The sequence below is a fragment of the Lissotriton vulgaris genome, chromosome 10 (genome assembly GCF_964263255.1).
Source record: "Lissotriton vulgaris chromosome 10, aLisVul1.2, whole genome shotgun sequence".
In the NCBI taxonomy this organism is placed as follows: domain Eukaryota; kingdom Metazoa; phylum Chordata; class Amphibia; order Caudata; family Salamandridae; genus Lissotriton; species Lissotriton vulgaris.
The window spans coordinates 98,221,854-98,241,189 of NC_141698.1; the positions used below are offsets into that span (position 1 = coordinate 98,221,854).

Genomic DNA, 19,336 nt, shown 5'->3' on the forward strand with positions numbered 1-19,336 from the left:
TACTGAGCATTGTAGGTGCATGAATTCCTACTTCTATTAAACATTAAAGTGCAATACCTCGTCTCGTTTGAATGGTTGCAGTGAGCAAACTGTGGAAGGTTTGGCCGCCAGAAGCTCCCCTCTCATGCTGAACTTCGACAAGATGAGCCATGTAATCTGCAAAGATGCAACCCCAAAAAATAGACAAAGAAACCTCTGTAAAATGTATAACTTTAGTCAATATGTGACACGAGAGAAACAGTGCAGTAAAGTGATGGCAATGCATATTGAAAAAGAGGTAACAAAAACCCACAATTCAATAAAAATTGTGTAACTAAAATAGTACAGAAATAGAGACAGAAGAAATTTGACTTAGTGGTAACTCAAAATTTAGCATATTGCTGCCTCAGGGCTAATTAAATACTATTCATCACACTAAAAAAGAGACACAAGTAAAAATAAAAGTGTGACAGTTTTACAACTTATTAGTGTCACTTTAACATAATAAAAATCACTATTCACAACTTCTGATTAAACACTCTATGAAAGAAACTCTTGAACATCTATGGTGAAGAACGGGTGCCCATGTGTCATTCATTTTCTTTTCTCAACAATACCACCCGTTTCCCTAAAATTCCACATATATTTTGAGTTTCCCACACATTTTCAATTACCTTCTTTGTCTGATGCACAAGTTACTTACCTTCGGTAACGATATATCTTTAAGAAACAGTAGTTAGTGTTAGATTCCTTACCTTAGACTATCCCCAGGCATCAGACTGGATCCGGAAAGTTTTGCGTAGCAGTACCTCTGCGTGTCGATAGGCGTCATCTGCGGCTCCGCGTCAGTCGTTGGCGCCGGGATGACGTCGTTGGAGTGCTTAGACGCCGCCCTCGCGCACGGACGTCAGTTCTTATACACAGCTTTTCCGAACCAGAAACGCAGAGCCATGATAAAAACCGACACTGTTGCCATGAAACTAGGGCCCTCAAATGGAAGAACCTTAACCCTAGATATCGGTTCGCAGAACGGGGTGGATGGGTGGGGCGGTAAGGAATCTAACACTAACTACATTTATTTTCTTACAGATATATCGTTACCGAAGGTAAGTAACTTGTGTATCTAAAAGAAAGGTTAGTGTTAGATTCCTTACCTTAGAATAGATACCCCAGCAATACCAACCCCGGTGGTGGGTCTGCGAACCAATGAGCACACCAGAAAGTCCTGGAGAAAAGAATGGCCGAAAAAGCCATCTCCCCGGACTTGGCTGTCCAGGCAGTAGTGTCTAGCGAACGTGTGCAGCGAGGCCCACGTAGCTGCCTGACAGATGTCCTGCAAGAAACTCCCCGACCCAGGGCAGTAGTAACCGCTGTGGCCCGAGTGGAATGGGCAAGCAGCCCCACAGGAGGCCCCTTTTTAGCCAGTGAATAACAAGCCTTCATGCACAAAACGACCAATCGAGAAATGGTCCGGTTGTGCACCGCCCGTCCTTTCTTAGCGCCCATGTAACCAACAAAATGCCGGTCGTCTACCCGGAACTGGCGAGTGCGGTCCAGATAGAATGAGAGCGCACGTTTTGGGTCCAGATGGTGGAGCCTCTCTTCCTCTTTCGAGGCATGCGGAAAGAAGGTGGGTAAGGTGATGCACTGCCCGATGTGGAAGGCTGTGACTACTTTGGGCAGGAAAGAGGGACGTGTTCTCAAGACAACTTTGTCCGGATGGACAGAGAGGAAAGGAGGTTTGGTAGAAAGAGCCTAGAGCTCACTCAGTCTCCTGGCAGAGGTGATGGCAACCAGGAATGCAATCTTAAGAGTTAGAAGACTGAGAGGACAATTGTGAAGTGGCTCAAAGGGAGCGCACATCAGATAAGTAAGAACAAGGTTCAAGTCCCACTGGGGCATCACGAAATGAACAGGAGGAAACATGTGAGTGATGCCCTTCAAGAATCTATTCACAAGAGGGGACTTGAAAAGAGAAGGCTGATCAGGAAGCCTTAAGAAGGCTGAAATGGCAGAGAGATAGCCTTTGATAGTGCCCAGAGCAGAGCCCTGCTGGGCAAGAGAAAGAAGAAAGAGGAGAACCTCTGAAAGGGGGGCAAAAAGGGGATCCACAGCCTTTGCTGTGCACCATGCCACAAATTTGTTCCACCTGCAGGCGTATACCAATTTTGTGGAGTGACGCCTGGCTGCCAGAATCACATCACAGACTTCAGGAGGCAAGTTAAATCGCCTTAACTGTCGCCGCTCAATCTCAATGCATAGAGGTGGAGACTGGACAGGTTTGGGTGGAGGACAGTCCCCTGCTGCTGCGACAGAAGGTCATCCTGAAGAGGCAGACGAATCAGGGGATCGACTGACATGCTGAGTAGCTCGGGATACCAGTATCTTTGTGCCCAGTCCGGAGCCACAAGGATGACTTGGGCCCGGTCGCACCTGATCTTCTTCAGCACTCTGGGCAGAAGTGGTATAGGTGGAAAGGCGTACAATAGACCGCAGCTCCACTCGCGACGAAAAGGGTCTCCGAGCGAGTGCCGCCTTGGAAATTGCAACGCGCAGAACTGATGACATTGCGAGTCCTCTTCTGTGGCGAATAGATCTAACCAAGGCTCTCCCCACTGCTGAAAGAGACCTTGTGCCACGTCAGAGTTCAGTCGCCATTCGTGATCCGTCGTGCACTGACATCTGAGTTCGTCCGCCCTGGCGTTCAGGGAACCTGCCATGTGCTGAACCACCAGGGAGACGCCCTGGTGTTCCAGCCATTGCCGGAGGCGCAGAGCCTCCTGACAAAGGGTCCACGACCCCACCCCGCCCTGTTTGTTGCAGTACCACATGGCGGTGGTGTTGTCCGTGAACAACTGCACCACACATCCCAGGACAGAGGGAAGGAAGGCTTTCAGTGCAAGCCGGATCGCCCGCAGCTCCAGAAGGTTGATGTGAAGCTGGGACTCCGCTGGAGACCAGAGGCCTCTGATCTCCGCCTCTACCATGTGGCCTCACCAACCCAGGAGGGACGCGTCGTCAGAACTATGTGCTCCGGTTGGGGTAGGGAGAGGGATCTGCCGCTGACCCAATCGCGGTCCGTGAGCCACCACTGCAACTGTCTCGCAGTGCCCTCCGAGATCAGGATGTGGTCGGACAGGTTGCCCTGATGCCGGGCTCCCTGAAACTTCAGGTCCCACTGCAGAGCTCGCATCTGGCATGATGCACCAGAAGGATGCAGGAGGCCGTCAGTCCCAGAAGCCGCAGCGTCAACCTGACCAAGACTCGGGATAAAGGTTGAAAGATCGGAATCAGAGCCTGAATATCCCGAACCCGCTGTTCGGGAGGATAAACCCGAAACTGCGCCAAATCCAGAACCGCTCCGATGAAGAGGAGCTTCTGAGAGGGACTCAGGTGTGACATCGGCACATTGATGGAGAACCCCAGCAGGTGCAGGAGGTCGGCCGTAGTCTGGAGATGGCTGACGACTGTCTGGGGCGAGCCCGCCTTCAACAACCAGTCGTCGAGATAGGGGGAAGACTGACACCTCTAGTCTGCGCAGATGAGCTGCGGCCACCGCCATCAATTTCGTGAACACTTGAGGGGCGCTGGTTAGGCAGAAGGGGAGCACGGTAAACTGAAAGTGCTCGTGACCTACCGTGAACCGCAGGTAACGCCGGTGGGCCGGCAGGACGGGGATGTGAAAATATGCGTCCTGCAAGTCCAATGCTACCATCCAGTCTCCGGGGTCTAGGGCAGTTAAGACCTGAGCCAAAGTCAGCATCTTGAACTTCTCCTTCCGGAGGAAGCCGTTGACGTTCCACAGGTCCAAGATAGGGCGTAGGCCCCCTTTGCCCTTCTTGGGAACCAGAAAGTAGAGGGAGTAACAACCACACCCTACTTCTGGCCCAGGAACGCGCTCGATGGCCCCCTTGGCCAAGAGGACCGAAACTTCCTCTTGCAGAAGTTGCAACTGATCCCCCGACACGTGGTGGTACTGCGGTGGCATGGCTGGAGGGGTCGCTTCAAAGGGGAGGGAGTAGCCCCTTTGGACGATTTGCAGCACCCACCTGTCCGATGTGATGGTGTGCCAGAGTGGGAGGTGATGGCGAATCCTGCCCCCCACTAGCGTCAAATGGGCCTGAAAAGCTCGGAGTTGGAAGGCTTTGAGGCAGATGCTGCGGGGGTGGATTTGGACTGGCCTCACTGTTGTCCCCGCGCTGGATGTTAGTCTGCGGCCCGTGGCTGTCAGGACATGAGGGGGCTCCCCTTCCTTGGCCACGAAAGGAGCGAAGGCAGAAGTTTGCTGGCGCTGGCCCGACAGGCCCAAGCACACTGTCTGCCTTGTCGCCAAAGAGGCGACTGCCATCGAACGGCATGTCCATGAGCGTTTACTGGACCTCAGCCGGGCGTGGCGGCGAACCGCCATCGTCATGGAAATCGCCCTGTCTAGCGAGTCCGTGGTATCCAGCCCACATCGAATGGAGTACCGCGCTGCATCTCGCCCTTCTGCAAGGGCTTGAGCGAGCTTTAACCGGGCCTCCTCCGGGCAGTCCGGCAGCACCACTGCAACCGTGTCCCACAGAGAGTGGGTGTAACGGCCCAAAAGGCTAGCGGTGTTCACTGACCGCAACCCCAAACTAAGAGAGGAGAACAGCTTCTTACCAAACTGTTCATACCTTTTGGATTCCCGATCAGGATATGGCGTTGGGAATGCAGACTGGAAATTAGAGGCCTGGATAACCAGGGTCTCTGGAGTAGGGTGGGTGGACAGGAAGCTAGGGTCGCCCGGGGCCGGGCAGAGGCGTCTGGCTACATTCCTGTCTACAGGAGGGCCTGTAGCGGGCTTTGACCAGGTGCCCAACAGAACGTCAGTAAGGGCCTCATTAAACGGCAGTAGAGGCTCCGAGGAGCTTGCGTGCGGTTTAAGGACCTCGGTGAGGATGTTAGTCCTCACGGTCGTGACGGGGAGCTCAAGAGCCAACGCCTTGGCCACCCTCGTCAGCACCACGCTGTAAGCAGCCCCCTCCTCCGTAGCCACGGTAGGAGGGGAGACAAATCCAGTGTTGGGTGAAGTGTCCAGACCACTGGCCTTCCCTAGCTCATCTGCCCAGTCCTGATACGACTGGCACTCCTGTGCCAGAGGGTCCTCAGACCCCTCACCCCCCATCTCCTGAAACTCAGGTGCAAAAGATGGGGCCGTATAATAGAAAAATTGCTCTTCTGCCGGCGTTGAATGCGGGTCGAGCGACGCAGGTCTGACGCCGGATCCGAACCGAGGAAGGGACCGGGGACGTCGTCGTCCGGGGACGGCGTCGAGGGCGACACCCTGGGGGGTCGGCGCCGGCGGGGTCGTAAGGTCGACCAGCGGCAACCCGGATGCGGATCCAGTGGGGCCCTGCGGCGTCGGGACCGAAGTCGCCAACGTGGCCGGAGCACCCGACGGCGCAGGGCCGAAGCCCCCGGCCCGCTTGGGCCCCCAGACGGGGCAGCGGGGTCCGGAGGCGCCATTGAGGGACCTGACCAAGGAGAGAGCGACCTCATGGCCATGAGGAAGGCATTGATCTCCTCCGGTGTTGTGTTCAGCCCAGGGACCGGTGGGTATGGAGCTGGCCGCGGCGCCTGCGGTTCCGGCGGAGCCACGTGGGCGGTGTCGCCCGAACCACCAACCGCATCGCGCGAGCGTCGGAGGGGAGTCGGAAGAGGGATGCTGTCCCTACGACTTCTTGTGCCTCTTACCTGAGGACTTGGGAGCCCAACGAATGGTGACGACTCGCCAAGCTGCAACGACTGTGGCCCCACGACCAGTCCCTCGACCCCCTCCTGGACCGGGACCATGAACTGCACGGGCCGACTGCCAGAGCTCGAGGCGCTTACAGGACTGCTCCCGCCAAACCTTCGACATCAAGGCCCGGAGGTCAGGGCACCACTTGTCGTCGTGGTCGGCCCCAAGGCAATAGAGGCACCGACGGTGGGGGTCGGTAACCAACATCAGTCGGCTACAATCGGCACAGGGCTTGAACCCGGGCATCCCTATCGGCACCGAGAGTCGTAAAGACTCGAAAAATGATCAAAAGAGATCGAAAAAGTTTAGTCAAAAAGTGACTAAGAAGTACTGCTTTTTCCGGACCTGAGCTTGCTGTCGCAGAAAAAAGGAGAACTAACGTCATTGCGCGAGGGCGGTGTCTGAGTACTCCGATGACGTCATCCCGGCGCCAACGATGCAGACGACGGAAGCGGAGCTGCAGACGATGCCTACCGACGCGCAGAGGTACTGCTACGCAAAACTTTCCGGATCCAGTCTGACGCCTGGGGATATTCTAAGGTAAGGAATCTAACACTAACCTGTTTCTTTTAGCTACTTCAAATAGTGAAGGCAGATGCTACTGTGGAAGTATATGCACCACAGTCTTGTGTAGACATCTTCTTGTTTTGCTGCTAAAAACATGATATATATATAAATCTATGGGTTCCACGAAACAGTAGATTCCAAGAGAGTTCCCAGCACATGGGAGTTAAGTTTGTTACTTTTTTTTCTCAAAGACAGACATACAAATTAAGTCAGGTCTACCAAGTTGGCATTGTAGGCAGGACCTTTCACCACATAGCCCTTCTCCAAATAGGCAACTACCATGTACCAGGAATTGCCTAGTATGGTAAACTGGCTGAGGTGGTTGAGAAGGTGCATCAGCTGTGCTAGCCATTCAGTGACTGGCTTTCCAAATGGTACATCAGGCTCTAAGTCCTTGCAAGTGTTGCAATTTCTTTCTACACATCTCCTTTTCAGTTGACTAGTTTTCACTCAATGGAAATATTCACAAGTTACCTTTGTCAGTGGCATCACACTATCAAAATTATAGAATTAGTGAACATAACAACAAATGAAAATGGACCTCTTCCTCCAGTTAAGATACAGGATGTCAAGTTGTAGGATGTGACACTATTAAGCTTCAAAGCAGATAAATAAAATACATTATTCAGAAAGTGCCTCATCTAAGTTGAAAAGAGCTCACTTACCATGACTTTGTAAGTGCCAGCTGTTGCAAAGTAGGTCTTTCATGTACTCATCTAAATAGAGACCTAAGGTTATCCTATCTTCAGGCCAGAGCTCCAAAAAATACATTACATGTTCGGAAGTTTTGTTATGGTTCTCTTGACAGCCAGGAGGACATTCAAGCTTTGTAGAGCTACGGTCAGTACCTAAGGCTGAATGGCTGAGAGATACGTCACCTTCCCTTTGTGGAGAGGCCATGCTTCAGACAGAATTGATCTTCCTGTTGCAAGTCGAAAACATCTCAATATCAGAACTGATGTGACCATTGTTTGGCTAGAAGCATGGCAGAACAATTGGGGATTGTAGCTGTAGAATGAAAAGGATCATTGGAAAGGAATAGATGAATCTTTGCAACGAATTGATCAAGCTGCAGCCCGACCATTCAAATAATTGCACATCCATGATTCAAATAGTTTGCATGTGGTATTCTGAATAGTGTCAAAGATTCCATTCCAATTGTCCCCTTTCTCGTCATGTATCATTCTCTGAGATCACGGAGTCATCAATAATAAGTGTCTGACTACCTGCTAAGGATGCAAGTCTAAACAATAAGTAACCTTGGGCTTTGGTATGCAAAGCGAAAGAAGCAATAAGAGGATGGCACATTTACAAAACTGCATTTACGAATGCAATAGTGATATATAATGCAGACTGTAAACGTTTCAAACTTATTAAGGGGCTATCATGTGTTGAACACAACCACTTTTAACACGATCACAGAAAAGAAGGCCCTAAAGGTGAAAAATAAATATCTTTAACTCCAAGACAGTCCATATCAACTGAATCACTGTAGACAAGTCAGAAAATAATTTAGTAAATGAATGGAGAAATCTATTTTCAAAGGAGGAGCAGGACTGGAGGATGCCCAGGAAGCAAAACACCAACATGGGCAGTAGTTTGGAGGCGGCTGGCAGACCAAGTGGAGTAGGGATGGGAGAGCAGAACATTTAATTGACAGTGTTAGCCCTTTTGGCACACCAGTAACCTTGCTTTAGTCTTGGCACACATGATATGAAAAGAACAAGCAACTCAGCATTGAGCTTTAATGCCTTTTATCTTGAGTGCCTAGACATCCATTTGGTGTACCAGGAATACTGTGAATAGTTTCATCTTTTTTCTTTGATATCTCCTGGTGAGGGGTCCATGACATTCTTGGACAATGCTGAGGTGGAAGCAGTAGCTCCATTAGATCCATTGGCGTTGCTATATAGCACATCAGTCCCACGTGCACTGCCCCAGCTACCAGAATTCCAGTTGTTAGCTTGCACAAAGCTCTGGGCCACATTTAATAGCATGGCACCATGACTAACTCGGCTCCACTATGGAAGGGCACTTGGCTCTCCTAAGCTACCTGAATAATGGGTTTCCATGCATAGGATTTAATTGGCATCTCACTCCTGGATGATGTATGTTCTCTAGACCATATTAAATCTGACTATGACCTGGCATAAGATTACTGACTTCACCCATTAGAGTTAATGTGCAACCTACAGCTACACCACACCATATTCTGTTAAAGAATATATATTTTTTAAACAGAAAAGAGACATGGAGCTATTTACAATACTATAAAAAATAAAAGCATTTCCAGCTAATTTCAGCAAAGGGACAAAATTAAGGAAAATGCTCATTCTTATAGTGCGAGTATCAAATACATGCCATGAAACTCACAGACAATCTCAAAAGAGCAATGAAAAGAGCGTGGTGGACCCCTAGGGAATGCCTTTTAGAGAAAACATTCAAGAAAGAAGCGGACAGAATAGTGTTTGTATCTACCTACTGTCCCAACTCCAACCTAGCCAAAAAAGTCATCTCACAGAACTGGCACTTGGTCAAGAATCTCCATGAAACACTGAATAATGCACCACTATTTGCCTTTAAAAAGGAACAAAGTATTTCCAATCATCTAGTCAGAGCAGCTCTCCCAAAAAAAGACCAAACCACAATGAGATCATTTGTAGGTCTGCCGCCCATTCAAGGACATCATAAGTGCGGTACTTGCATCTGTTGCCCATCTACAGAAGAAGGATCATTGTTCCAACACAATAACATCTTTTGGAAACACCACACATTTACCAACTGTAAATCTCGGTATGTGATCTATGGCATCAAATGCCCTTGCGGTATGCTTTATGTTGGGAAAACAAATTAGGAGGTTAGATCAAGAATAACCCAACATAAATCATGCAGCCGCAAAAATATTCAGGCTGCACCGCTGGTCAACCACTGGCGTTTGAAGAACCATGATGAAAATGACTTAAAATGGACGGTGATCTGTAAAGTAAAAAGATACTAGAGGTGGCGACTTGGACGCCAAACTCTCTAAAAGAGAAGCAATGCTAATTGTGAAGTTCAATTCGGCCGTTGATGGCCTAAATGAGTTATCAGAGATTTATAAATTGTCATGAAAGTGACATCTCACTTAATGTTAAGTTGTTAACAGACAACATCAGCCACCGGAAGAAACACACTGGCAGTAGGTATTCTAGGTCAGTGCCGACGAGACTTGTATTTCATGAAGACTAGGTGAACAACATCGTTCTCAAGAAAATAAATCTGCTTTTGGGGTTGCGAATCACAAGTTAGCCCAACAGTCATACACTACCGTTTGACAATCTGTGTCAAAATGCAGTCTTTGGTATTCACGAACTACATCTCCCAGACAGCTTTCATTCAGGAAGCAGTCTTCGTTCCAATACAAACAACTCCCAAGTACAATTGAGGACCATGCGAAAGAAAATTCACAACGCATCACAAATTATAAAGCTAAGGGCCCGCAAACATAATAAGCGCATTGAGATATAGATGCCATTTTCCTGACAACATAGAGGGAGTTAAGAACGCTTCATCAAGAATAGGGAACTACAGGTCCCAGGCACCTTACAACAAATTTCTCTGCATTGACGGTAAGCGGTCTGCTTGTAGAGGAGGGCTTGGTCATTTTCTGCTAGATACGAATAAAACACTAAGAAGGGTTCTTGTTTTCTCCGCAGCTTTGGGTCCTGATGAGAACTCCATACAAGATTGGAGTTCGAAACGCGTAGACCACTGTTTTGTGAGCCATAAGACTATTCATTGTAACAACTGTGCTCCAAAAATAAGGAAATAAGAACAATTTGATGCTGTGGTTTTTCATTGAAATGTATATGTAAATGTGTATATATAGAGGGTGTGTGGGTGAGAGAAAAGATATCTGTGCGAATGGGAGAAATGAATGGGTGTCAATATGTATAGAATTTTGATGTTTTAAAATGTGCTTTTGTATTGTAGATGTTTAAAATGTAAATCTGTTGAAATTGAATCAACAAACGTATGAAGAATCTGAATAAAATAATTGATTAATTCATAGTGAATGGAAATTTCACACTTACATTTAGTTTGAATCAAATGTGGTATAAAATGGTTCACAGAAATTTAGGATAACAGTATTGGCATTTGTTCAGTTTTGTATTGAATGAAACGACAGTTTGAAATGGCTACCTTCTTTTAGTGTTAAAAACATAATTCTTCTTTCTGGTTTGGCCAAAGGAAATACCGCTGCTGTAGGGGAAAGTGAAAGCTGGGTGTGGCTTACGTTTAGAGCTGGGTACTATAAATTTCACCATATACTGCCTTCTTTGATTTTATTGCCATGCAACATGGAGTCGGGTTTCACCTGCTACAAGAATTTCTTCTTAAGTGTTCAATACGGAAGTGGAAAAGCAAACTTTTTTCTGAACATGTCTATGTCGAAATTCAAAAAGAAACATTAAAAGTAAGTAAATTACTCTATGGCCCTTGGGGGCCATACAGGGTAAGTAGTCTTAGGGATTGCTATTCTTGACTTCCATCAACGGATATTTCTCTTTGAACTGTCCTAAAACTTTAATAACAGTGCATAGAGCATAACAATGCACAGAGCAAACATAATCCAGTGCTTTTAGTTTCCAGAACAACTACAAGGAAGGGGAGAAAGGTGTTTCTCAGTTCTGAGGTAGAGGTAGTCAGCTGGCCATTAACAAATGCCGGTACTGACAAGGATCGTTGTGAACAGGCAAGGTCTCAAATTCATAGTGGGATAGATGAGTAAAGTGTTTCCTCATTCCAGAATGGTCTGCATATTTCAAGTGCAAACTGAAGGATAGTGAAAACTATCCAATACCACAGAAGTGTCAGATGAAATGTGGAAGAAGAGGTTACACTTCCAAAAACATTTTCAATCAGGTACTTGCCAATGTTGTCTTGCTCAGGATGTGGCAAGTTCTGGTAATCATGATGTAGAAGAAAATGGAATTACATGGAAAGTGTATTGTATGCAAGGGACTTAAAGGAGATGAAGTTGTAGATGTAAAGAAGGGATCCCCAGAGGACAAACATAAATCACACTCCACTTGCTACTGGAATAGTATTGCAACAAGTTCTAGTACTATATACTCGGTGAACTTGAATCCAAACATTTAGAATGAATGTGGCTGGACGTAATAAATATCTTTAAAAAAAATCACACACTGGATATCTGCCTCGCATACATTCGAACAGAGTTTGCTCAAAGTAAACAGTGAAAGAGAGAGAAACTAGCAACAAGTGACTGCTAATGACTGTGAAATCCAATTATAAACAGAACATCTATATTCTTCACAAATCAGATTTAAAGGACTGCATATCCACTCGTAGTGGTCTTACTTTTGTCCATGATGTTCTGCTCCAAGGTTTGGGGGTCGTGAGAAACAGCCTGATCAAGATATTGCAGCAGTTTACTCATGCTGGACACTGGGATCCCAAACGACTGGACGAACAGCAGTAGCTGCTGGGGCTCCAGATCCTGCAATGCTGAAACAAGGCAAGTTCACTCAAATAGTATACCTAACACAGGATGTATGTTGACTGTAAAGGAATGCATATTTTTCAGATGTCACAAACAACCTACCTGATGAATATAGCACTCCCAAGGCATCATTTACTCGGACAAATGCACAATATTTTCTGTTTCTGCACCCTTTCCCAAATCATTTCTGGATTGCTCTCTTATGCATGGGCACTGTTTTGACCATGGACAGGTTCAGCTTTTTGTTTAGGAACATCTACAGCAACTTACGCCCCTTGATAACCATGATGCACCCTTTCCTTTTCTGGGTATTATTTTATCGCCCACTTAGGAAAGCCTTCCCATGATATAGGGAGTGATTTACTAGTGAACATTCCATTAACTGTAATAATTTTCATTAAAATAAATTATCAAATGATGCATTGTCATGCAACTGCACCATCATTCCAGATTTGTTCAGTAATACCACTACACTAATATCCCACGCAATGAGTACCACTGCTAACAATCCTCTCCTATATCTCTGTGTCACTGTTCAAGGATATTCGATTAGAACAATGTAGGCAGGAACGTGTATGCTAGTGACACCCAGATCACTCTCAGAACTCAAGAGGCTACATATAAATGCTTTTAAATCAAGGAATGTTACACCAATGTCCAAAGTTTGAGGTAGTTAATCTGGTTCTCCCTCAAAGGTTCAAAGACTTGCGGGCTGCTCTTAAGACTTGGAAATACAATCTCAATAACATTCAACTAGCTAGTACATATGGTAAAAGCCTCAACTTCGGGAAAACTATAACAAGCCTTAAGTCATGTTATCCTCCACATAATCAACTCAAAACTATCAGACCACATATCCCCCGTTACGTGTCTACTGCAGAGGCTCATGATCAGGAAAAGGGTGTAAAATAAATTCCTCTGCCAGGCTATTTCACCACAATACTCTATAATCCCTAGCCACCATAAGTCCTATCTCTCACTGAATACCTTTGCTAACAGAGAGAAACATCTTCATGCATATGGCTCTATTCAACAGACTTGCCTCCCTCCCCACTGCCACTTTGCCTGACATTTTGATAAGTATTTGTAAGGTGCTGATAGCGCACCTATTCTCCTTCGCGTATCTAAAGTCGATGTTGAACCTCATTACCATTTTCCTATCAGCTTTCCCATTGCCCTCATATTCCCTCTTCACATTTCTCAGGCCAAGCACCCTGAAGCAGCTGAAAGACTGCCAGTATTTAAGAAATCTAATTTTCCTTACCGCTGAACATTGAGTTTCAAATGTGCCCTTTTCCAGGTTTTTGAAACCTCTTTTTATCCTGAAAAAATACCCAATATTTAGATTTTTACTATTGGTGCACACTTTGCTGCTGAAATGGTTCTGCGTTCTACATGGATCGTTGTCAGCTGCCATAGAACAAGCCATATCAGTAGATTCGCCAGGCCTGAATATTACAAGGACTACCTGTCATTAAGTCGCCCACATTAAACCGGTATTACATTCAAAGAAGTAAAGCACGCCTTGCAGAAAAAATGCAAAACCCACATTAACAAACTTAACGAAAAGCAAGACTAAATTGGCTCTTTAATACAATTGACAAGTTACTGTTTTAGCCCATGATTCATTTAACTTTTTCCGATTGATGTGCATTTCATATCCTAGCCCAAAACATCACATACCAGCATCCACTAGACGGGGGACCTCAGAACGAATCATGCGCAACTTCAGCCAATCAGGGAGAAGAAGAGCCTCTTCAGAAGTGTCAACAAGAAAAGCAGTGGGAAGTGGCTTCTTATCAGGAAACCAGATGTCCAACAGGGCATAGAAATCAGTCTCTTCTGTAGACAAACATTGAAGAAACAACATTATTCCCTTTTTTATAGTTTATTTTTAATAAATCCCTCATTTTTCCCATACACTAGCAGCAAGTGTACATAAATAAATTACATGAAAGTCCATTAGGATAACTAAAACAGATAAAATACAATAGAAAAGCAGCACAAATTCATAAAACATTCCTACTTGTAAACAAGAACAGCGTATAACATGTTCCCAGCAATAATACTTATTAACACATAGGCAGCCAGGGCGTGAGCGCCCCCATATCCTCCTCCCTTTGTGTAAACATGCAAGAAGTGCCCTTTCCATTGCAGAAAAGCCAGAGGTAGAGGGTCAAGCCGAGATGAGGAGATACACAGCCTAAAAACCGTCATTGCTATAAAAAGAATTTCCGATCCAGACCCAGCTAATGACTCGTCCACCCCCAACAACATAAGCTGAGGTGATGGAGAGATATTAATCTTCAAAATTTCCCTTAAAAAACCTACAATTTCCAATCCAAGCAATTTTAAGCTGGGGCATGAGTAGAACATATGAACCATCTCCGCATCAATGGCATGGAATTTAGGAAAGCAAGTCCCCACTTCGCCACCCCATTTAGCGATCTTTGCTGGAGTTATATATAGATCAAACAGCATTTTGTAGTGTTGGGACTGTAGGGTCGAGGCACACAGTATTGACCCTCCCATTTCAAGTGATTTCAAGAAACCGGACTCACCACCTCAAGACTCTCCCGCCATTTTCCATTATGCTTATACAAGTCATCTGTGACCCCTTCCAGCAAACAGCCATATAGCTGCGAGATAGAGTGGCTTAGTGCTTTTAACTAGTATCTCCATCAGGGGAAGTGGAGCAAAGCTAACTGCCTCACCCCCCACCAGCTTTTCTAGTAAGAAAATCACCACCTGTAAATATTTAAAAATGCCGAGGCCCAACATTGAATCTACTGCACACAACCTCAAAGGACGCAAAGAGATTCCCAACGAGGAGGTCTCCAATCCTGCGCCATCCCTGCGTCCCCACCTAGCTAGGCAATTGTCATGAAATATGCTGGGCAGATGTTCATTTCTAAGCAAGAGGGTGTATCTCCTATATCTACCCACCTACAATGTCTTCCAAACACGTGCCCAGTTTCGAAATGTGGCAAGCAGTCTTAAAACTAGTCCGTTTGAAATAGCTCAGCGCAAAGAACTTCAGTAAACAGGCGTGGGCTGAGTTGCCAATGAAAAGCTCATAGATGAAGGGTGCATAACATATTGTTCCACATTCCAATATCCTGTAGTTGAATAATATACTGTAGCATTGCAGGGCTGCAGCTAAATAATATAATCTGAAATTGGGGAGTGCCCCCCCGTCTCTAGGTAAGCACATAAAAATGTTAGCCCTCCTAGTCCTCAAATAAGCCCAGATGAATCTTGCCACTAATCTATCAATTGTTTTAAACCATTCATTATTAACCTCCAATGAGACAGTGTGAAAAACATATAGCAATTTCGGAAGAAATATCATTTTAACCAGGTTAAAGAAATAAAATTATTCCCTGTGTGGGTATGAAGATTATTATATCAGATACACAAGTTTATGGTCCCCAAATACAACCTCAAGATCTTTTTTTCGGGAAACGTTCACTGAAGAAGACTTGTACACAGTTCTGATTCTTTTGAAATTCGGGGAACCAACACAGTCCTGTCCAATATCAGTTTTAAAACAGCGTCACAGCTCCAATCTTATTCCACTAAGATTAGCCATAAATTCCTTTGAGCAAGGATTCATACTTAGAATTGGCATTAGTCACAGAGTTAAATGTTATCAAGAAATTTCCCACTATACCTCTCCTACACTGCTGGTAAATCATGAAGTCAACGGTTAATTGTTCATATGCTGGCTTTTAACAATACTCAAGCAGCAGTTCACCATGCCGACGATAATCCTGCATCTTTCATGGCTTTTGATACCACCAACCAGTATACTCTACTGGGTCAGTAAATTCAGCAGGGACTGCTAATGCATACTTGTCTAGGTTCATGTCTTTTAAGTTGGAGTGAAGCTATCAGTTTGGTTTTGTCCATTTACCACTTCATTTAGCAAAGGGGTTCCTCAGCGCATGGCTCTATCATCACATATGTTTAATCTTTATGTGCAGTCACTGCCCAAACTCACCCATTCTAAATAAGTCGACTTCAACATGCATGCCAACAACACCTGGTTGCTAGTATGGCTGAGTGGTGACCCAGCACCTGATGTATAACTCTAGCCATGCATGAGATGCCTCTGAGAATATGTGGGTAGTAAATGTCACAAGCTCACACCAGGGAAGCCCAAATTGTTAGTGGTTAAGGGGAGAGAAGACATATATATCTTGATAATCATTGGTGAGTTGAATTAGGTCCTTTCCCATCCCCAGTGGAACTTTTAAAAAACCCGAGAACAAAAACAATTATAGATTTGTACATGTTTAATTAGGTGTCAACGTTACTGTCAAAGTGCTTTTATTGCTTGAAATTACTTAAGACAATCATACTTGTTCATAATAAAGTTGACAAAAGATGGGCCATTTCTGAGATCGTTGGATTCAGACTGGACTATACCAACTACCTCTACTTTGACCAGAGCTGGCCATCTTGGCTCCTCCTTCTATGGTGGTAACATCCTTACACATTTTTCGTTTATTTGACATTAATGAATTAAGCGCTGTATAAGAAGTTAAATATTCCTGGTACTGGAAATGACTTTGGCTATTCATTTTGAAATTACACCAAATGTGCAAAGATGCTCAATTTATTAAGGCCTATTTTAGAACATTAAAAATTGTAACCACGCCACCTTCTTCCAACAATCATTCACGGTACCAGTTTATTTAAAAGTCTTACGAGTTAACCCACTGGTGTACTTAAGGTAAGGCATAGCTTGACACTTGCATGTTTTTAAAGACACAACCAAATAAACAATTTAATTTACTTGATTTTTCACAACTTATGGATACTGCATTAAACACACATTGGAATGGGCTTGTCAATTGTTTTCCAGAAAATTATGCCTTCATGTTATCCAATCTAAAAGTACTACTTACCTTGAGGAGGTCCAAGTGTAAGCAGAATGACCATAGCATGTACAACTAGGATGTGCATGGTGGCTGCTTCCCCACTGGTCCAGCGAAGGAACACCTGATCTTGAGACTCTGACTGCAAACAATATGAGAACAAACAAGATATGAAGCAAAAATATCATAACTATGAGAAATGTTTATTTTTCCTGTAAATGCTCCATGCTAGCAAATCTATTCATGTAGATCAGAAACCTAGCTGATTAGCATAGGAAGCTAAATATACATATAAATTGTGTAACTATTCACCTCTTAACAGAGAAAATCAAGCACTAGGGCTCAAAAAATGGAACTGAGCTTCAACAACACTAGATAGAAATAAGATAAATACCTAAAAGAAAGGTGCAAACAAGACCCTGAAAACAAATATCTTGGCAAATAGAAAAACCAACATTACAACGAAAGTGAGACTAGTGTACCAAGGGTAAAATAAGTTTTGTGGCTTATTCTACCACAAAGGCATCCGCTAGAAATATTTGGCATGGGAGGCTTTTTTGCACCTGGTGTAGAAATAAAATTATTTGCCACTGGCAAACTCTACCAATAACAAATACTTGTGGTAATTTGCATTAATATTTGCAGATGCTTCTCCTAAAGGAGCTTTTAACAGTCAGTAACTCAGAAATGGACCGATCTGATAACCAACTCTGAAGGTGGCTCACCACAATGTAAGTCTCATTTTGCGGTTTAACAATGTGATCAATGGGCTTAATGAAATCTCAGGACTTCAAAATATAATTCACTCATGGGCAGGAAGTGAATTTGAACACATCAATTAAGCTGTAAATATAAAAGCATTGCATTTGCACCTAGAATAGAAACTATACCACCACCTAAGTGACTAAACTGTGATTTGTAAGTTGTCCAACGCACTGTAAATACAAGGAGCTCCCTGTGCACTGGGATCAGAATGATGGAAACAGCAATCCTCATATGACATTGTCACATTAGACATAAGATGACACAATTTACCGCTATACTGAAGAACGATGAAAGACTGCTTCAATGCCAGATTCCACATGAACAAGTATGACACCGTACTTTGCAGCTGTTAAACGGAACACACTCTGGCCCTCGGGCATTGGCACGTAGTGGTAAAACGACTGCCTGTTTGTATGAAGGTTGACAAGCGGTTTTATTTTCAGTCCAATTTTAAATTTACTTTGGACACCAAGATTTTACGGGGAATCCTTTGAGTTTGGCGATATGTGTCTCCATCTTTATCCTCATTTCATCAACTAGGGCTTCCAATAGATGGTTCTCACTAAAGGGCAAGTTGAGGAGATGATGGTGGACCTCTGGCTTAAAACCTAAAACTCGGAACCAGGCATGGTGTCTAATAAGGAGGAAGGTGGTAAACACCCACCTCCTCCCAGAGGCTATGTCCGCAGCATCTAGAGCACAACGAATTGTGGTGTTGGAGATGGTCTTGCCCTTGGACTTCAGCTCTTCCCTCATCTTTCTGAATACTTTTGGGAGTTATTTGGCCATCTTCTGCATTTCTTCCCATAGGGCCCTTTCATACTGGGAGAGGGGTCCCACGAAATTTGCTCTGCAGCAGATGGTAACCGCCCCTACAGCTACCCTCTTACCAGCTGTGGCCAGCGTTTTGCTCTCCATATCAGGCAGAAGGGCGTCCCGTGTCGTTTAAGCCCACTTGTGGGAGGTGTGCATCATCAGGGAGTCGAGCAGGACAAGGTTCCTGTTGTACACATTGTGGGAAGGTTTATACTTCTTCTCTACCCTTGTTGTTCCTACCCTTGCCTTAACGGGTTCCCTGGGTGCCTCTGGGGCGGACATGGGCATACTCTTTATTATTTACAAAAATTGTCCCTTCAGCTCTGACTTTGACAATGTATCAATGACAACATGGGCTTTCTCTTAGTGGACTTGCAAGTCCACCGTGTGGAAAATGGCTGCTTTAAGAATGGCCTTGTAGTAGACTATGGTACCATTGACGGAAGATGCCCCAACGAAATAATGGTCAAGGCCTGTGTCACCCGGTGTGTCAACTTCGTAATCGGCCCAAGGGGTAGTCCATGTGATGCGGCTCGAAAGCTGTGTCATACAATATAAATGTAAAAGCAATTCCTGTGCACCGGGATTTATATATAAAAAGAGCTGTGTACACATAGTGATTTGTAACATGTCAAACACACTGTAATTACAAAGTCCTGCCTGCGCACCAGAATCAGAATTAACTACAATACTCATCATATGAAGTATGTCACACTAGACGCACAAGGACACAGCCTACCGCTATACAGAAGAACCACAAAAGACAGCTTCTACGCAATGTCACAAGCCAGTGAGGACACTGCATTTTGCAGCTGTTAAACAGACCAAACTCTAGCTACAAGCATTGGGAGGTACAGTGGAGGGATGTGGAATTCCTATAGCTCGATGCCCAGGACATATTGTTTGGGGTCAAGGGCAATACGTTTTCATGTGTATTTTGTCCTTGGGACAAGTAGGCCCAACCCCCTGCAGCACAAACCCTTTGGCTGCGAGTTTGCAGTACCACATTATGGATCAGGGAAGGGCACTGTCTGCAGTTAAAGTAATATTTTTGTC

General features: G+C 45.0%; 1 protein-coding gene across 2 annotated transcripts in view; it reads right to left on the reverse strand.

Annotated features, from left to right (window-relative positions):
* INTS1 (integrator complex subunit 1) overlaps nucleotides 1-19,336 on the reverse strand; it is a 536,581-nt gene that overhangs the window by 272,597 nt on the left and 244,648 nt on the right. For both annotated transcript variants that reach the window (XM_086940596.1, XM_086940597.1), the window contains exons 26-29: nucleotides 16,730-16,841; nucleotides 13,500-13,658; nucleotides 11,675-11,821; nucleotides 58-156 (exon numbers count right to left, since the gene is read on the reverse strand). In XM_086940596.1, coding sequence (XP_086796722.1) covers nucleotides 58-156; nucleotides 11,675-11,821; nucleotides 13,500-13,658; nucleotides 16,730-16,841 — 517 coding nt within the window. The remainder of the gene's footprint in view (nucleotides 1-57; nucleotides 157-11,674; nucleotides 11,822-13,499; nucleotides 13,659-16,729; nucleotides 16,842-19,336) is intronic.